Genomic DNA, 16,626 nt, shown 5'->3' with positions numbered 1-16,626 from the left:
GCTTAAGAGGCAGCACAGAGATTCAGACCCAGGTTAGTAGGACCCCCTCACACCCCTCAAAGGGAGCTTAGGGTCTTCCAATGTGAACACACCACCTACCAAGAACAAGCTCTGAGCACAGCCCCCTCCCCAGCAGGGCAGCACCCACAGGTTACAGACGGCTATCCTCTTCCACAGACGGGAGGTCCCAGAGAGCCAGAGGCCTGCCCCGGACCCACAGCGTGCAAGGGGAGGGCCCTGTGGGGGTGCCCTGTATCCAGGACGCTTCCTCCTCCGGCTCTCTGGCGTGGGGGGAGACAGGGGAGGTGGACAAAGGCCCAGTGGGAGAGAGACACGGCCCCAGCCCCAGCAGCCTGGGAACAAGAGGAGCTTTGTAGGACTCTGAACAATGGGGCGGGGACACTGGGCATCTGACCCGAGGGATGGGGGTGGAGGCCCAGCAGGGGCTGGGAACCGGGAGGGTGTCACGCTCCCGCCCCCTCCGCTGCGGGACACCAGCTGGAGGCGGGGACGGGAGGGGTCTGGGGCCCCACATTCAGGCCCCACAATGGAGCTCTGTGTGTTGGCAGGGCCGGGGCGGGGGCACGGCTTCTGGCCCATCCTCCAGCCTCCCTCCCACATTCCCTTACTTCCCTCCCAGCTGGCCAGAAGCTGGGGTCCCAGGTGGGGGAAGGCTGAGAGCTCCAGGCTCAGCGTCCCCCCAGGAGATGGTGGCAGCTGCCCCCCTCGTACCCTTAGGAACCCCCAGGAGGTGGGGGCGGGGGACATCTCAGTACTGAAGGGTTGGCACTGCGGGCCCCAAGGACCCTAGGACACCCTAGGACAGGTGCCAGGAGGGCTGCCTGCCTGGCAAAGGATGCAGGGGAAGGGTGTGGGGCAGGCAGTTATAGGGAGGGGAAGACGGCCCATCCCGGGCTGGGTGTGACTGGGGTTCTGCTCCAGGGAGGTGCGAGTTAAATCGGGGGCTCCCTCCCCCCCACCACTCCACCCACCATTAGCATCACAATGACGTCCCTCCACTGGGGGAGTGAGGCCTTCCCGTTACCTTGGCAACCGATGGGGGCCAGGCTGAAGTCGTCCTTTTCCCACGGGCTGGACCAATGGGGTGGGGCTGAGAGATGGGAGGGGTGGATAAGAAGGCGAGGTGGAGGGGATGGGGTGGGAGGGGACGGTGGCCCCCGGGGTCCTGGGACCCGCTGAGATTCCTCTCCCTCCTCCTCTGCTCAGCATTGGCATTGGCATCGGTTTCTATGGCAACAGTGAGACCAGTGATGGGGTGTCCCAGCTCAGCTCCGCGCTGCTGCACGCCAACCACACACTCAGCACCACTGACCACCTGGTGAGGGGCCAGCAACCAGTGGGACCCCAGACCCATACCTGGATGGGCTCCTCACACCCAAGGACAAAGGGATCCAAACTCAGAGCTAAGACCCCAGGCTTGAAGCTTAGAAACCCAGATTCAGAACTTCATCCTGAGACCCACAGACCTCAGACTGTCCACCCCACCCCCACCCCTGGCTGCAAATTGAGGACCTCACACCCATGCCCAGCCCTGGACCTTACCTGGGACCCCCAAGCCACACAGAAACCAAGCACCAGGGACACCAGCCCCTGTCCACGGGCCAGATCCAGGGCCCCAGACCTGATTCTTGGCCCGTAAGCAAGCTCAGGGACCCCCGCCCTGAGGCCCAGGTCCCCGACTTGAGGCTTCAGCTCCGACCTCAGCTCCGGGATTCTGGGCCCTGGGGCTGAGGCCTGGCCCCACCTCAGGCCTTAGATTCCATGTCCAGCTGCAGACCCTAGACCATGGCACCCAGACTTGAGACCCCAGATTCTGGAAGGCAGATGAAGACTTTAGACCTAAAGCTCCAGACTTTATCTCCGTCCTGGGGCTGGACTCACTACCCTGGGCTCAAGCTACCAACCATCCAGAGCTCTGGATAGAGGCCACAGAACTCCATGAACTTGATCTTGGAGCCCCTCCCCAACCCCTTCCCTTCCTCAATCCTCAGATGTCCCAGACTCCAGATCGCAGACACCTGCTACTATGCACCCCTCCTTCACCTCTAAAACTCCATGCCTCGACCCCGGGCTCCCCACAGGATGTCTTTCCAGACCTCAGCCCCTGTCCCATCCCCAGGTGATGGAGACGGTGGAGAGGCTGGGCGAGGCAGTGAGGACAGAGCTGACCACCCTGGAGGAGGTGCTCGAGCCGCGCACGGAGCTGGTGGCTGCCGCCCGAGGGGCTCGGCGGCAGGCGGAGGCTGTGGCCCAGCAGCTGCAGGGGCTGGCCTTCTGGCAGGGAGTGCCCCTGAGCCCCCTGCAGGTGGCTGAAGATGTGTCCTTCGTGGAGGAGTACAGGTGAGAGGTTGCTCTTCTTGCTGTCCGTGCCAGCAGCTCTCAGGCGGAGTCCCCGGGGGGACAGTTGGCAATGTCTGGAGGCAGTTTTGGTTGTGACAGCTGGGGTGTGTGTGTGCGCTGCTGGCATCCAGTGGGCAGAGCCCAGGGACCGTTCAACACCCTGCAATGCACAGGACCCCCCTCCCCACCCATTGGCAGGGAATGATCCAGCCACCATGCCGATTATGACGAGGTTGGCCAGGCGCGGTGGCTCAGGCCTGTAATCCCAGCACTTTAGGAGGCCAAGGTGGGCGGGTCACCTGAGGTCAGGAGTTGGAGACCAGCCTGGCCAACATGGAGAAACCCCGTCTCTACCAAAAATACAAAAATTAGCCGGGCGTGGTGGCAGACGTCTGTAATCCCAGCTACTCAGGAGGCTGAGGCAGGAGAATCCCTTGAACCCGGGAAATGGAGGTTGTGGTGAGCCGAGATTTTGCCATTGCACTCCAGCCTGGGCAATAGAGTGAGACTCCATCTCAAAAAAAAAAAAAAAAATGATGACGTTGATAAACCCTGCGCGGAGGGACAGATTACGGGACCTCATGACCATCCTGATGCCCATGTCCTCGCCCATTCACTCACTCACCCCCTCCACGTCACTCCACTCACTTATTCACACATGCGTTCATTCCTCGTCTCACTATTCAGCAAGTCACTCTTGGACTCAGTCACTCCTTGGACTAACCCAGCAGGCCACTCACTCACTCGTTCATCCGTGTGACATGTGTGTTTGTTCAGCACTATTTTTTTTTTTTTTTTTTTGAGATGGAGTCTCACTCTGTCGCCCAGGCTGCAGTGCAATGGCACGATCTCGACTTACTGCAATCTCTGCCTCCTGGATTCAAGCGATTATCCTGCCTCAGCCTCCTGAGTAGCTGGCATTACCGGCACGTGCCACCACGCCTGGCTAATTTTTGTATTTTTAGTAGAGACGGGGTTTCACCACGTTAGCCAAGCTGGTCTCAAACTCCTGACCTTGTGATCTGCCCGCCTTGGCCTCTCAAAGTGTTGTTCAGCATTATTTATTTAGCACCCTCTGGTGAAAGAGGCAGCATACCTACAGGTCAGGAACCTGAGCTCGAAAGCCAGCCAGCCCCTCCCTAACCATGCGGCCGCAATCAAGTTATTTTGCAGGCATGTGGCATGTGCCTTGGTTTTCCCATCTGTGAAATGGGAATCGGGGCAGCGTCCCCCTTGTTGAATTGGTGCGAATTGTTGAGTTGGCATGTGAGTGCTGAGAAGGACGATTAGCACAGGGAGAGCACCGCAGAGGTGCATGTGAAGTGTAGTCGCCCAGGTGGCGGGGCAGGGCAGTGAGCAAGTGGCAGAAATCCCTGCCACGTGGCTGTGTCCTCCAGGGGGGGCCAGCAACGGATAAACGCGGAGAAAAACATTGTCTGTAAGGTGCTGGGCCATGAGAACTTCGGAGAAAATTACGGAGGGGGCTGGGCATGGTGGTTCACGCCTGTAATCCCAGCACTTTGGGAGGCCGAGGTGGGCAGATCACGAGGTCAAGAGATGGAGACCATCCTGGCTAACACAGTGAAATCCCGTCTCTACTAAAAATACAAAAATTAGCTGGGTGTGGTGGCGGGCGCCTGTAGTCTCAGCTACTTGGGAGGCTGAGACAGGAGAATCGCTTGAACCTGGGAAGTGGAGCTTGCAGTGGGCCGAGATCGTGCCACTGCACTCCAGCCTGGGTGACAGAGCCAGACTCCGTCTTAAAAAAAAAAAAAAGAAAATTATAGAAGGAGATGAGGTGGGACAGAGTCTGGCAGTTCATCAGGGGGACTGAGAAGGTGGCATTTGGAGGAGGAGGCAGTGAGCTGTGCAGCGTCCAGGCAGCCACCCTTCCCAGCGGCCACCATGATGGTGTCCTCATTGCTTTGACCATTAGTAATCATTCATTCATTCATCCAATGTCAGCTGGGGGCCCTGCCTGCGGGGCATGGGCTGAGATTTGGGAGACCTTCCAGGATGCTGTGCTCCAGTGGGGAAGGCTGACTGGGGCTGAAAAAGCTGGAGGTCAGGACACACCTGCAGGGCAGCAGGTGCAAGAGACAGACAGGCCTGGGTTTGAGGAAGTCCAGATCCCACATTGTGGTCAGGCCCAGGGGCTGCACAAGCCGGGCCTCAGCTCCTCCTCCTGGAGGAGGGTAGGGAAGTGGGGGGAGCCATGAGGGTGACGCCAGGGTGAGGCAGACCCACCATTGCTAGAAAATATCGTCCGGGTGCACCACCGCGAAAGCACCCCGCACTTGGGCGTCCCTTGACAGACAAATCAGGGGTCCCCAAGGGAGTCTTGCTGGAGGGGGCACCTGCGAGGCTGGGGGGAAGCAGCCAGAGACGAGGGTTAGTGAAGCCCAAGCTTGTGGGGCCTGCAGAGAATGGCAGGATTAACTGAGCACTTACTATGTGCCGGGCACTGTGCTGTTGTTACGGGGGGTCCTTGCTCCCAGAGCTCCCAAGATCGTGGTGGCTACTTCCAAGATGGCGGCAAGCCTCTTGTTCTCTGACCTGGGGTTCTTGACCTCACGGATTCCAAGGAATGGAACCTTGGGCCATGCAGTGTTATAGCTCTATTAGAAGCCGTGGGTCACGGAAGAGAACCGTGGAACCCAGCGACTAGTGTGCAGCTCGATCAGGACTAACCCAGGCACTTAGCTGTGCAGGAACAATGGCGAGCCTCTAGCCCGATTGGGAGCGGCAATGGGTGCCTCACTGGATCAGGAGCACAGCGGACACCCTGCCAGATCCGGAGGGGTGGAAGTCAGCAGAGGGTCTGCGACGGCGACAAACAGCAGTGGTGGACGGCGAGCGAAAGCTCAGCTCGAGCCGTAACAGACACGGACCAGAGAGTGTGCAGTTTCAAGATTTAATAGAGTGAAAACAGAACTCCCATACAAAGGGAGGGGACCCAAAGGGGGTAGCCGTCGCCGGCTGGAATGCCTGGGTTTATATCCTGATCATTGTCCCTCCCCCTGTGCTCTCAGGCGATAGATGATTGGCTATTTCTTTACCTCCTATTTTTGCCTAATTAGCATTTTAGTGAGCTCTCTTTACTCCCTGATTGGTTGGGTGTGAGCTAAGTTGCAAGCCCCGTGTTTAAAGGTGGATGTGGTCACCTTCCTAGCTAGGCTTAGGGATTCTTAGTCGGCCTCGGACATCCAGCTAGTCCCGTCTGTCCTGTCTCTCACTGTGGCTTGCGTGCTTGCACCTCCTGAATCATGGTGGTGGGCCCTTCGCTGATATTTAAGTATTAACTTTTTTTTTTTTTCGTTTTTGAGACTAAGTCTCACTCTTGTCGCCCAGGCTAGAGTGCAGTGGCGCAATCTCGGCTCACTGCAACCCCCGCCTCATAGGTTCAAATGATTCTCCTGCCTCAGCCTCCCAAGTAGCTGGGATTACAGGCGTGCACCACCATGCCCGGCTAACTTTTGTATTTTTAGTAGAGACGGGGTTTCACCATGTTGGCCAGGCTGGTCTCAAACTCCTGACCTCAAGTGATCCGCCCGCCTCAGCCTCCCAAAGTGCGGGGACTACAGGTGTGAGCCACCGTGCCCGGCCAAGTATTAACTATTAAATAACATCTCAGTTCCCTCGATCACGCTCAGGCTAACCTCTAAGTGTGTCCACATGCTTGGCACTCTCCTAAGCACTTCTAGTCACGCATCCCACTCGAGGCAACGTTCTCAAGCCAGTGCTGTTGTGCTCCCCACGTTACATGTGGGGAAACTGAGGAATGAGAGGCTAAGGTTACCGAGACAGAGTTACCCGGCCAGTTAAGCGGAGGGGCTGGGGTTGAGACCAGGCAGCCTCTGCCTCCAGACGTCATGCCCTCTGGGGATGCGATGGGATCCTTGGTGCAGTCTGAGAATGAATATCTCCACTCTGCAGGGTGGGGTTGGGGATGGGGAGCTCAGAGAGGACACATCACGTGTCCCTGGTCACAGGGCACATGTGTGCGGCCTGGCCAAGGGATAGTCCCAGGTGCTCAGGACCTGTATTCTAAACCGCTCCAGTGTCCCATCTCCTGATAACACCATTTCACAGATGAGCTGGGCTGTGGCCCAGACACAGTAAACAGCAGGAGGCTGAGCTTGGAGGATGGTGAATGTGAGGCTGAGCTGGGGGACGGGGTGAATGTTGGTGGGGGGTTGCTGTTCCGCTGGGGTGCCTGGAGGCAGGTTTCAGCCCTACACTCTCCCCTCCCAGGTGGCTGGCCTATGTCCTCCTGCTGCTCCTGGAGCTGCTGGTCTGCCTCTTCACCCTCCTGGGCCTGGCGAAGCAGAGCAGGTGGCTGGTGATCGTGTAAGTACAGGCAGTAGGGGGACCCAGTGCTTGCCTGGCACTCTCCTGGCAGGCAGGACCTCAGTCTTACAACTCTCCTACACGGAGGACTGTGGTCCTTCAGGGCCGGGTACACAGGAAGAAAAGAGAGTCAGAGCAGCCCAGGAGGGAGGCGGGGACAGACCTGAAAACAGGCAGCCCTCACAGTATGAAGTATGCTGGAATCATGGCAGAAATAATCATTGTGTTTGCAATAAAGATGAGGATGAGGCCAGGCGCGGTGGCTCACGCCTGTAATCCCAGCACTTTGGGAGGCCGAGGTGGGTGGATCATGAGGTCAGGAGTTCGAGACCAGCCTGACCAACATGGAGAAACCTGTCTCTACTAAAAATACAAAAATTAGCCGGGTGTGGTGGCGTGCACCTGTAGTCCCAGCTACTCAGGAGGCTGAGGCAGGAGAATTGCTTGAACCCGGGAGGTGGAGGTTGTGGTGAGCCAAGATCACACCATCGCACTCCACTCCAGCCTGGGTGACAGTGAGACTCCATCTCAAAAAAAAAAAAAAAAAAAAAAAAAAGGCCGGGCACGGTGGCTCACACCTGTAATCCCAGTACTTTGGGAGGCCGAGGTGGACGGATCACGAGGTCAGGAGATTGAGACCATCCTGACTAACACGGTGAAACCCCGTCTCTATTAAAAATACAAAAATTAGCCAGGCGTGGTGGTGGGCGTCTGTAGACCCAGCTACTCGGGAGGCTGAGGCAGGAGAATCGCCTGAACCCGGGAGGTGGAGGTTGCAGTGAGCTGAGATTGCACCACTGCACTCCAGCCTGGGTGACAGAGTGAGGCTCCGTCTCAAAAAAAAACAGATGAGGATGATGGTCTATTGAGGGTCATGCACGCTGATTCCTTCAGTTGCCTCCACCCCATAAAGGAGCTACCATAAGGCTCCATGTGGCCGGTCAGGGACCTGAGGCAGAAGGTGGCCAAGTCCAAGACTGAGCCATCCTTAAGTGTTGTGGCAGATCCGCAGGACCACACTGATTTCACAGCTTGCTCTACGTGCCCGACACTCTTCCCTGCACTCCCTGGAGCGTCTCATGCCCCCTGTGAGGAAGGTGCTTCTTTCTCCCTGTTTTTTATTTTTGTTTTGTATTTTGAGAAGGTCTTGCTTTGTTGCCCAGGCTGGAGTGCAATGGCATGATCACAGCTCACTGCAGCCTCTGTCTCCTGAGGCTCAAGTGATCCCCCCACCTCGGCCTCCAGAGTAGCTGGGACCACGGGCTTATGCCACCACTCCCGGCTAAGTTTTTGTTTTTTGTTTTTTTGAGCTGCAGTTTGGCTCTTGTCGTCCAGGCTGGAGTTGATTGGCGTGATCTTGGCTCACTGCAACCTCTGCCTCCTGGGTTCAGGCGATTCTCCTGCTTCAGCCTCCCAAGTAGCTGGGATTACAGGCATATGCCACTACACCTGTCTAATTTTGTATTTTTAGTAGAGACGGGGTTTCTCCATGTTGATCAGGATGGTCTCAAACTCCTGACCTAAGGTGATCCGCCCGCCTCAGCCTCCCGAAGTGCCTGGATTACAGGCATGAGCCACCGTGCCTGGCCTAAGTTTTGCATATTTTTGTAGAGATGGAGTCTTGCTATGTTGCCCAGGCTGGTCTCGAACTCCTTGCCTCAAGTGATCAGCCCGCCTCAGCCTTTCAAAGTACTGGGTTTACAGGCATGAGCTACCACGCCCGGCCCTTCTCCCTGTTTAACAGAGGGAGAGATTGAAGATCAGAGAGGTTGGGCCACTTGCTCAAGGCCCACACAGCTAGAAGTGCTAGAGCTGGGATTTGAACTAGGCAGGCTACTCCCACTGGAGGAGTCCCTGTGTCCTCTCTGGCCCTGGTGGGGTGGGGCAGAGTTGAACTTGTGCCTCCATTGCCCCTGAGAGAGTGGGAGAAACCCCTCGAAGGCTTGTAGACCCATAAACCTAGCCAACACAGGGCAGGTCTGGGACTGGAAGCCAGGCCTTCAGTTTGAGGACCCCTGGGTGCCCTTCTTGCTTATTGGTCACCCTACCAATGCTGACACGGCCCCCTGCACCCCTCCCTACCCGGAAAGTCCAGAGACTTTCAGATTTCAGCCCTAGCACTGTCTCCCATTCTCAGAGGAGACAGGGCAGAGCCAGAGGCTGACCAGGCTGTGGGTGGACTTGGGGGAGCCTTTGGGGGAAGTGAGCCCAGAGGTGAGCAGTCACCGTCCCAGGGTCTTGGAGCTGGGATCCAAGCTGCGACCACCCAGCCAGGGCCCTGCTCATACTGCACACCCTGCTCATCTGGGCAGGAGCCAGATGTCCAGCTGGATGTCAGCAGCCACTGGCCTACTCCCAACCACCGAACTTCTGTGTCCCTAATTCCGATCCTCCAGGCCCCAGAGGTGGGTGGAGGCGGGGGACGGCTGTGATGGGATTTGGGGTGTGGAAAGAGGCTAGGCTAGGAGATTAAGAACCCCAGGCTGATCCTCCCTCCCCCACTCTAGGATGACAGTCATGAGTCTCCTGGTTCTCGTCCTGAGCTGGGGCTCCATGGGCCTGGAGGCAGCCACGGCCGTGGTGAGTGCCAGAGCCGGGTCATTGGGCTCTGGGACTCAGGGGGCCTGGAGACTTCAACTTCTGGATCTCGGGATGGCATGGTTTAGTAGAGAAAGGAATTGGGGGGCAGGATCACAGCTCTGAGGTTTAGGGCTGGTTTCCTGGGTCCTGAGTGGGTACAGATTGGTGTCCTGGACGTTTGAGCTATAATAGAGGAGGGGCTGGAAACCTGGATTCCTAGGTCTGAGGGAGGAGGGGCTGGGGGTCTGGACTCCTGGGTGTGAGGGAGGAGGAGCCAGGGGCCTAGACTCCTGAGTCTGGGGGAGAAAGGGCTGGAGAGTCTGAACCCCTGGGTCTGAGGGACGAGGGGCCTGGACTCCTGAGTCTGAGGGAGGAGGGGCTGGGACCTGGAGCCCTGGGTGGGGAGGGGAGCTGGGGACCCAGGCACTGGGTGCTGTGGGAGTGTGGAATCGGGGCAGTTTTGGGTTTGAGCCCCTTTTCTGCTGCCTCACACAGGGCCTCAGTGACTTCTGCTCCAATCCAGACCCTTATGTTCTGAACCTGACCCAGGAGGAGACAGGGCTCAGCTCAGGTGATTTCCAAGGGCCCGGTGGGTCCGCCGGGTTGGGCAGTGCAGGCCCTGGCTTCCTCAGGATTCCTCTGTGCCCGGGTCCTGCCCAGGGTGGGGTGGGGGTGCAGCCTGCCAGGCGAGACCCAGCCCTCTGGAAGGGAAGCAGGGCTCCTGGCCACTCCCCAGCTCGGAGCCCTCCTGGAGCCCCACCACCCGCCAGACCCTCATCCCTTCTGCTCCAGCTGGCAGTGCCTCTCCTGGTGGGCTGGAAAAGAGGGCAGGATAAAGATGCTGGTGCCAGGAAGAGAGAGGAGGGTCAGGATAGGGTGCTCCTGGGTGTCAGGAATGGGGGGTTTGGCCCCCTGGAGAAAACTGGGGAGCACCATTTAGTCAGGGGTTCCCAGGGAGTATAGGGATGCCCACCAGCGCCGGCTCTGGCTGTGGCAGGAGCAGAAAGGACGGGGGGCTGGCGGGTCTCTGAAGGTAAGGCCATCTGGCTCCAGGAGGGCTCCAGGGCTGAGCTGAGGCCCCTAACCCTGCTAAACCCCCAGTCCCCGGCCTTCCCCCGGGATATCCCTGGGGGCCCAGGCTCACGGCCTCCTCCCCTCTCCTCCTCCCACTTCAGACATCCTGAGCTATTATTTCCTCTGCAACCAGGCCGTCTCCAACCCCTTCCAACAGGTTAGGGCTGCGGGCAAGGGACACGGGTGTTGAGGGAACCAGAAATCTGGACTCTGAAGGGAGGGGGCGGGGCTGGGGCTGGGGCCTGGACTCCTGGGTTCCGGGGAGGATGCAGGCCAGGGGCCCGAGTGCTGTGTCCGGAGGAGAGGAGAGAGGGCCGGGGGCGTATACGCCTGGGTCCTCCTCCCTCCCTTTCTCTTTCCGCAGAGGCTGACTCTGTCCCAGCGAGCTCTGGCCAACATCCACTCCCAGCTGCTGGGCCTGGAGCGAGAAGCTGTGCCTCAGTTCCCTTCAGCGCAGGTCGGTGGGTGGGCGCTCCCCAGACACGCGGACCCCAAGGGGAAGGCGGACGGGGCGGGATGGAGCTGTGGGGCGTAGGTGGGACCCAAAGAGCCAGACCGGTTGGCCGTGTGTGGGCGGGCCCTGGGTTGTGGGCGGGGCTGCAGAGCTAGGCGGGGCCTTGTGTCGTGGGCGTGGCCGAAGGGCGGGGCCAGGGCGATGGGCGGGCCTGAAGAGTTCGTGGGAAAACGACCTCTCCTCGCCCTGCAGAAGCCTCTGCTGTCCTTGGAGGAGACTCTGAATGTGACAGAAGGAAACTTCCACCAGTTGGTGGCACTGCTACACTGCCGCGGCCTGCACAAGGTGAACCCCTTCCCCCTCCCAATTTCTTCTCCCACGGGGAGCCTCTGCCTCGACCCACAGAACTACCTCCTTCCTCTCCTTGGACCCCTGCCATTGCGCCTGAGGATATCTCTGTATCCTCTGTTTATATGATTTATCTGTCCTATATCTATTCTCTACCTATTTATAACCTGTCCTCTACCTACCTATCAAGCATTATCCATATTCCTTCCCTCCTCCCTCCCTTTCCCCCTCAACTCCCGCACTCCCCGCCGGGTCCCCATCCCACCCTCCCCGTCCATTCCTGCCACCTTTTCCTTCCTTGTCTTCTCTCCTCTCTCTGTCCTCCTGCCTCTCCCTCCCTCCTAGAGGCTGCTGCTCAGTGAGTTCTGGAGCAAGACTGCCTGGGTTCTAGTCCTAGCTCTTGACCAAGGGCAAGTCACCTAACTTCTCTGTACCTCAATTAGTTCCCTCACTTATAAACCTGGGATTGCAAGAGTGGGCACCTGCCCAGCTCCCCTGCGGCGTTCATACACTGTGTATGCTGTTCATATACTGGACAGGCAGGTGCGGGCAGGGCGCCAAGGAGGAAAGATATTTGGTGTCCTGCAGGCTCCAGTTTGGGCTCTGCCGCAGGCTGCACGGCCATAGGCAGGTGAGCGTGGCTGACTCTGCTTCCCACCCATACTGTGAGGAAGGACGAGTTGTTTTTTTTTTTTTTTCACTGGATGGCTGTGAGGATTGAAAAAAAATTCCCCTTATAAAACAGTAGGAGCTGGCCGGGCACGGAGGCTCACACCTGTAATCCCAGCACTTTGGGAGGCCCAGGCGGGTGGATCACCTGAGGTCAGGAGTTCAAGACCAGCCTGGCCAACATGGTGAAACCCCGTCTCTACTAAAAATAGAAAAAGTTAGCCGGGCATGGTGGTGGGCACCTATAATCCCAACTACTCGGGAGGCTGAGGCAAGAGAATCACTTGAATCCGCGAGGCAGAGGTTGCAGTGAGCTGAGATTGCGCCACTGCACTCCAGCCTGGGCAACAAGAGTGAAACTCTGTCACAAACAAACAAAACCAGTAAGAGCTGTTCTAAAACACACACCCGAGGATGCCTTTCCCTGGCCAGTCTTCCTGTCAAAGCCCTCACACTGCATAGCCTTCACCAAGTACCTGACCCTGTTGTGTTTCACAGGTGATAACTCATCGATGTGTCATAACAATGCTATGAAGAAGGAACTATGATTATCCCACCTAACAGATTTAGAAGATGAGGTGCAGAGTTGAGGGACTTTCCCAAGGTCACACGGCCAGCCAGCCCCTGCACACTGAGGAGAGAGGGACCTTCCGGAGGGCCCCACCCTCTGCCCCCCACAGCCAGGCAGTTGCCCAGTCTTGTCCTTTCTGCTTCTGGAATGTCTTCATCCATCTGCTCTCAATGCCCAATGCCCCTGCTGCAGCTGAGGCCTCGTTCTTTCCGCTGGAGAAGGAAGCATGGCCCCCTCCCCATCTGTCCCCTCATGGACCCTAGAAGAGGGCTGCCAGATTCAGCAAACAGCAAACTACTCTGCTATAAGTATGCCCGGTGCAATGCTGGGGAGACACTTATACTAGAAAATTATGTATTGGGCATCTGACATTCAAATTTAACTGGAAGTCCTGAATTTGATCTGGCAACCCTACCCAAGAGGGATTTGTCTACACCACCGCATGGATCTGAGCTTTCCCTGGTCCGGCTCAGACAGACCCCTTCTGTGGCTCCCACTGCCCCCCACCCTTCTGGAACTGGCACTCCAAAAAGGGAGTGGGGAGTAAGCACTATGCTCAGAATTGCTGACTATTGAGCTGAGAAAGGCTGGGCCCCACCCAGCCCAGGGCTGCTCTGATCTTTTGCATAAGGATAAACGGGTCCAGGCACTTTTCTGTGGCCTAGGCAGAAACTGGGCTGGAATACAGGCCCCCAGACTCCTTTGTGGAGGGAGGGAAGGGAAGGAGGAGGACAGATCACTCTACCCTTCCCGACCACTGCACCATGAGACCCTGGGTCTCCATCTCCCCCGTCAGGGCGTCAGGGTCCTCACAGATTAAAATCAAGAATAAGTGGCCGGGCCGGGCACTGTGGCTCATGCCTGTAATCCCAGCACTTTGGGAGACCAAGGTGGGCGGATCACCTGAGGTCAGGAGTTTGAGACCAGCCTGGGCAACATGGCGAAATCCCATCTCTACTAAAAATACAAAAAAACTAGCCGGGTGTGGTGGCACACCCCCGTATTCCTAGCTACTCAGGAGGCTGAGGCACGAGAATTGCTTGAACCCAGGCGGTGGAGGTTGCAGTGAGCTGAGATCGCGTCACTGCACTCCAGCTGGGGTGACAGAGCGAGAATCCGTTTCAAAAAAAAATAGGAGGGGGCTGGGCATGAGTGCCTCCTGCCTATAAACCTAGCACTTTGGGAGGCCCAGTGGGGCAGATCAGAACTCCTTGATCTCAGGAGTTCAAGACCAGCCTGGCCAACATGGCGAAACCCCATCTCTATTAAAAAAAAATCAACAGTAAGGGACATCAGGGATGAGGAGGAAGGAGGGTGGGCGCTGGAGCCTAAGAGAATCAGCTCCAATATCGCTTCTGCCCCTACCAGACAGTGTGACTCTGGGCTAGTAGCTTGCCCTCTCTGGGCTGCAACTTCTTTCCGCCACTGCAAAAGGTGGCAGCGTGAGAGGGTCGGTGTCTGCCTGGCAGGGCTGTTGTGAGGATGAAGGACAGTGTGCATGTACCAATACTCTCAAAACAGGGCCTCCATTGCCCGGACAGGTCCCTACCCCCACCCTCACTGGCATAGTAACAGACAGCCCACCTCAACCAGGTGCTCCTGCCAGAAACTCAGGCTCTTACTTCCCACAACCATTCTCCGAACAAGTTCTGTTGGCCCTTTCTCTGAAACCTATCTGGACTCCCACCGCTGTTCCTACCACGACCGACCGCTGTGCCCTGCGTCCCTGCATCCTAGCCACCATGACCACAGGGGCCTCTTCCCTGTCCCCCCTCGCCTATCCCCGTCTGTCCTCCACGCAGCAGCCAGCCAGCTGGGTGATCCTTTTAAAACACAATCCGATCAAGTTCTTCCTCTGCTTAAAACGCTCAGTGATTCCCCTTGGACATGGATTAAAATCCCTGTTCCTCGCCCTGACCTACAAGTCCTGGATATGTCTGCCTCTGGCCTCAGCCCCTCCCAGCTTCCTCTGCACAGCCCTCTGCCTGGCTCCTTCCTGGAGGACCCATCCCTGCTGGTGGGGTCACCCGACCTACCCCTGCCCTGCACTGACCCCCGCCCTCCTACCTCGTTGCGCACCAGCCTCTGAGATGACCTTCTCGGTCCTGTTTACCGAAGTTTCCTGGTACTGGGGGCAGCGCCTGGGGCAGAGCAGGCTCTGTCAACCCCCACTGAATGCATATGCTCAGCACTCGGTGAAGGCCATTTCTGCTGGTTTCTTGGGACGACAGTCGTCAGAGCCAGCATTTGTTGGCATGTTGAGTGTGTACTGTGTGTGCGGTGTCATCCTGAGCCACTGGTTGGTTCTTCTACGTGCTGTTCCATGTGCTCTAGGCCAGTGATTCTGCCCCCAGGGACACTTGGCTGGGTGAGGAGTTCTGCCCCCAGGGACACTTGGCCAAGTGTCGAGTTGCTGTTGGTTGTCACACTGCGGGAGGGGGTGCTCCTGGCATCTGGTGGGTGGAGCTGAGCGGTGCTGCTCAGCATCCCACAGCACACAGGGCAGCGCCGTCACCACAATGATCGGGCTCAAAATGTCAGCAGGGCCCAGGTTACGAAGCCCTCGCCCCTGGACCAAGGCGGAGCTGGCGGTGGCTGGCCTGTGGGTGCTTGGGACAGGGGAGGATGCTCTTGCAGGGGGTGCCGCTGCCGGGAAAGAGAAAGGAAACGGGAGTAGCAGTTCTCAGGTTCCTGGGTAGATGGAGATGGAGGAGAGGGCCCAGGGCTGGTGGGAGATGCTGGACTGGCTCTGGATGTGGGGTGCGGATCGGGGAGGACCCATGTGAAAGGGAGATAGGGGCCTGCAATGACAAGGGGGGGTGCAGCTCAGGAGAAGCCAAGTCTGGAGGCTGTGCAATTAATTCCTGAGTGACAGGCCTATCGCACCAACGACCCCACTGTACCCACTGTATTCTCAGAACTGCCCTTTGACAGGGGAAACTGAGGCACAGAGCGGTCAGTTGACGTGCGCAGTACCACAGCCGGGAGGACGGTCAGACTGGTGTGCACAGAGTGTGCTGGTGGGGGAGGGGATCGGGGGGGCACAGCCTGATGATGCCTTCTCCTCAGGACTATGGCGCAGCCCTGCGGGGCCTGTGCGAAGACGCCCTGGAAGGCCTGCTCTTCCTGCTGCTCTTCTCCCTGCTGTCCGCAGGAGCACTGGCCACTGCCCTCTGTAGCCTGCCCCGAGCCTGGGCCCTCTTCCCACCCAGGTCAGGAGCGGGGGAGAGTAGGGTCCTGGGGAGGGAAGAGGAGGGGCAGCACCTGGGGACCACGGTGGCGGGGGTGGGGGGTGCAGCCTCCTGATGGGTCCCCATCCCGCCTCTCTGCCATGCCCCGCATCAAACCCCAGTGACGACTACGATGACACAGACGATGACGACCCTTTCAACCCTCAGGTACTGGATGCCTGCGTCTGAGGGAGGAGGGGCTGGGGCCTGGATGCCTGGGTCTGAGGGAGGAGGGGCCGGGGCCAGGACTTCTGGGTCTGAGGGAGGAGGGTCTGGGGTCCCACAGTACAAAGCCAATTCCCACTCCATTCCCTCCTCTCCCTCCCCCCACCCCCCCACCCCCCACCCCAAATCTCCCAGCAGGAATCCAAGCGCTTTGTGCAGTGGCAGTCGTCTATCTGAGCCCCTCCTCCCGGCCAGACTGGAGCCTGGCTCCCCTCTTCGGTGAGCTTCCAAGGGCCACCCCAGCTCCCGCAGCCTGGCCTCTGCCCTCCCCTCCCGCCCTCCGAGCTGCTCCAGGCACGGGCTGCGTGCTTCCTGCTGGGTGGATCGCACCGGGCAGGCCCTCCAGCCTGCATCACTGCCCTGTCTCTCCCTCTCTCCGCAGTTCCTTCCCTGGCTGCCGGAGGAGACCCCACTAACCCAGCCCGCCTGGGCTCTGACCACTAACACTCTTGGCCACGGACAGCCTGCACAGGACCGCTTCCCTGCCCTTGGCCACTGTGCCCCCATTTCTGTCCTTGGCCTTGGGAGTAGCCGAGGGGGCCGACTAGGGAGTAGGGCTGGCAGGGGAGGGGGCAGACAGCCTCGCACCCTTCATCCCTGGCTGCCGGTCCCATCCTTGGAGGGGCTAAGCTGGGGGCGGGGGACGTGAGTCCCCCTGCTGCCCCTGCCACGTCCCAGTGGGTTCTGACCCCCCGATCTCAACTCGTGGCACTAACTTGGAAAAGGGTTGATTTAAAATAAAAGGGAAGACTATTTTACAAGCA

The 16,626-nt window shown here is 58.4% G+C and overlaps 1 protein-coding gene and 1 long non-coding RNA gene across 8 annotated transcripts in view; one reads left to right on the top strand and one right to left on the bottom strand.

Annotated features, from left to right (window-relative positions):
* LOC129460759 (uncharacterized) overlaps positions 1 to 5,122 on the bottom strand; it is a 23,643-nt gene extending 18,521 nt beyond the window's left edge. The window contains exon 1 of one of the 2 annotated variants that reach the window (XR_010115221.1): positions 4,813 to 5,122. This is a non-coding gene — a long non-coding RNA (uncharacterized lncRNA). Of the gene's footprint in view, positions 1 to 1,045; positions 1,213 to 4,812 lie in introns of those variants that run through there. The other variant, XR_010115222.1, reaches the window with a different exon arrangement.
* Positions 1 to 16,626, top strand: part of TTYH1 (tweety family member 1) — a 21,249-nt gene extending 4,623 nt beyond the window's left edge. For 2 of the 6 annotated variants that reach the window (XM_055238930.2, XM_055238928.2), the window contains exons 3-14: positions 1,228 to 1,339; positions 2,141 to 2,361; positions 6,616 to 6,711; positions 9,219 to 9,291; positions 9,787 to 9,862; positions 10,467 to 10,522; positions 10,730 to 10,822; positions 11,072 to 11,164; positions 15,477 to 15,619; positions 15,760 to 15,805; positions 15,998 to 16,081; positions 16,245 to 16,626. In XM_055238930.2, the coding sequence (XP_055094905.1) occupies positions 1,228 to 1,339; positions 2,141 to 2,361; positions 6,616 to 6,711; positions 9,219 to 9,291; positions 9,787 to 9,862; positions 10,467 to 10,522; positions 10,730 to 10,822; positions 11,072 to 11,164; positions 15,477 to 15,619; positions 15,760 to 15,805; positions 15,998 to 16,039 (1,051 nt within the window). In that variant the 3' untranslated portion in view covers positions 16,040 to 16,081; positions 16,245 to 16,626. The remainder of the gene's footprint in view (positions 1 to 1,227; positions 1,340 to 2,140; positions 2,362 to 6,615; positions 6,712 to 9,218; positions 9,292 to 9,786; positions 9,863 to 10,466; positions 10,523 to 10,729; positions 10,823 to 11,071; positions 11,165 to 15,476; positions 15,620 to 15,759; positions 15,806 to 15,997; positions 16,082 to 16,244) is intronic. The other 4 variants (XM_055238931.2, XM_063615455.1, XM_055238929.2 and 1 more) reach the window with 2 other exon arrangements.

Source organism: Symphalangus syndactylus, chromosome 13 (assembly GCF_028878055.3).
Source record: "Symphalangus syndactylus isolate Jambi chromosome 13, NHGRI_mSymSyn1-v2.1_pri, whole genome shotgun sequence".
Classification (NCBI taxonomy): Eukaryota; Metazoa; Chordata; class Mammalia; order Primates; family Hylobatidae; genus Symphalangus; species Symphalangus syndactylus.
The sequence above is the reverse complement of the archived record's forward strand: the minus strand, read 5'-3'. Positions and strand labels throughout refer to the sequence as shown.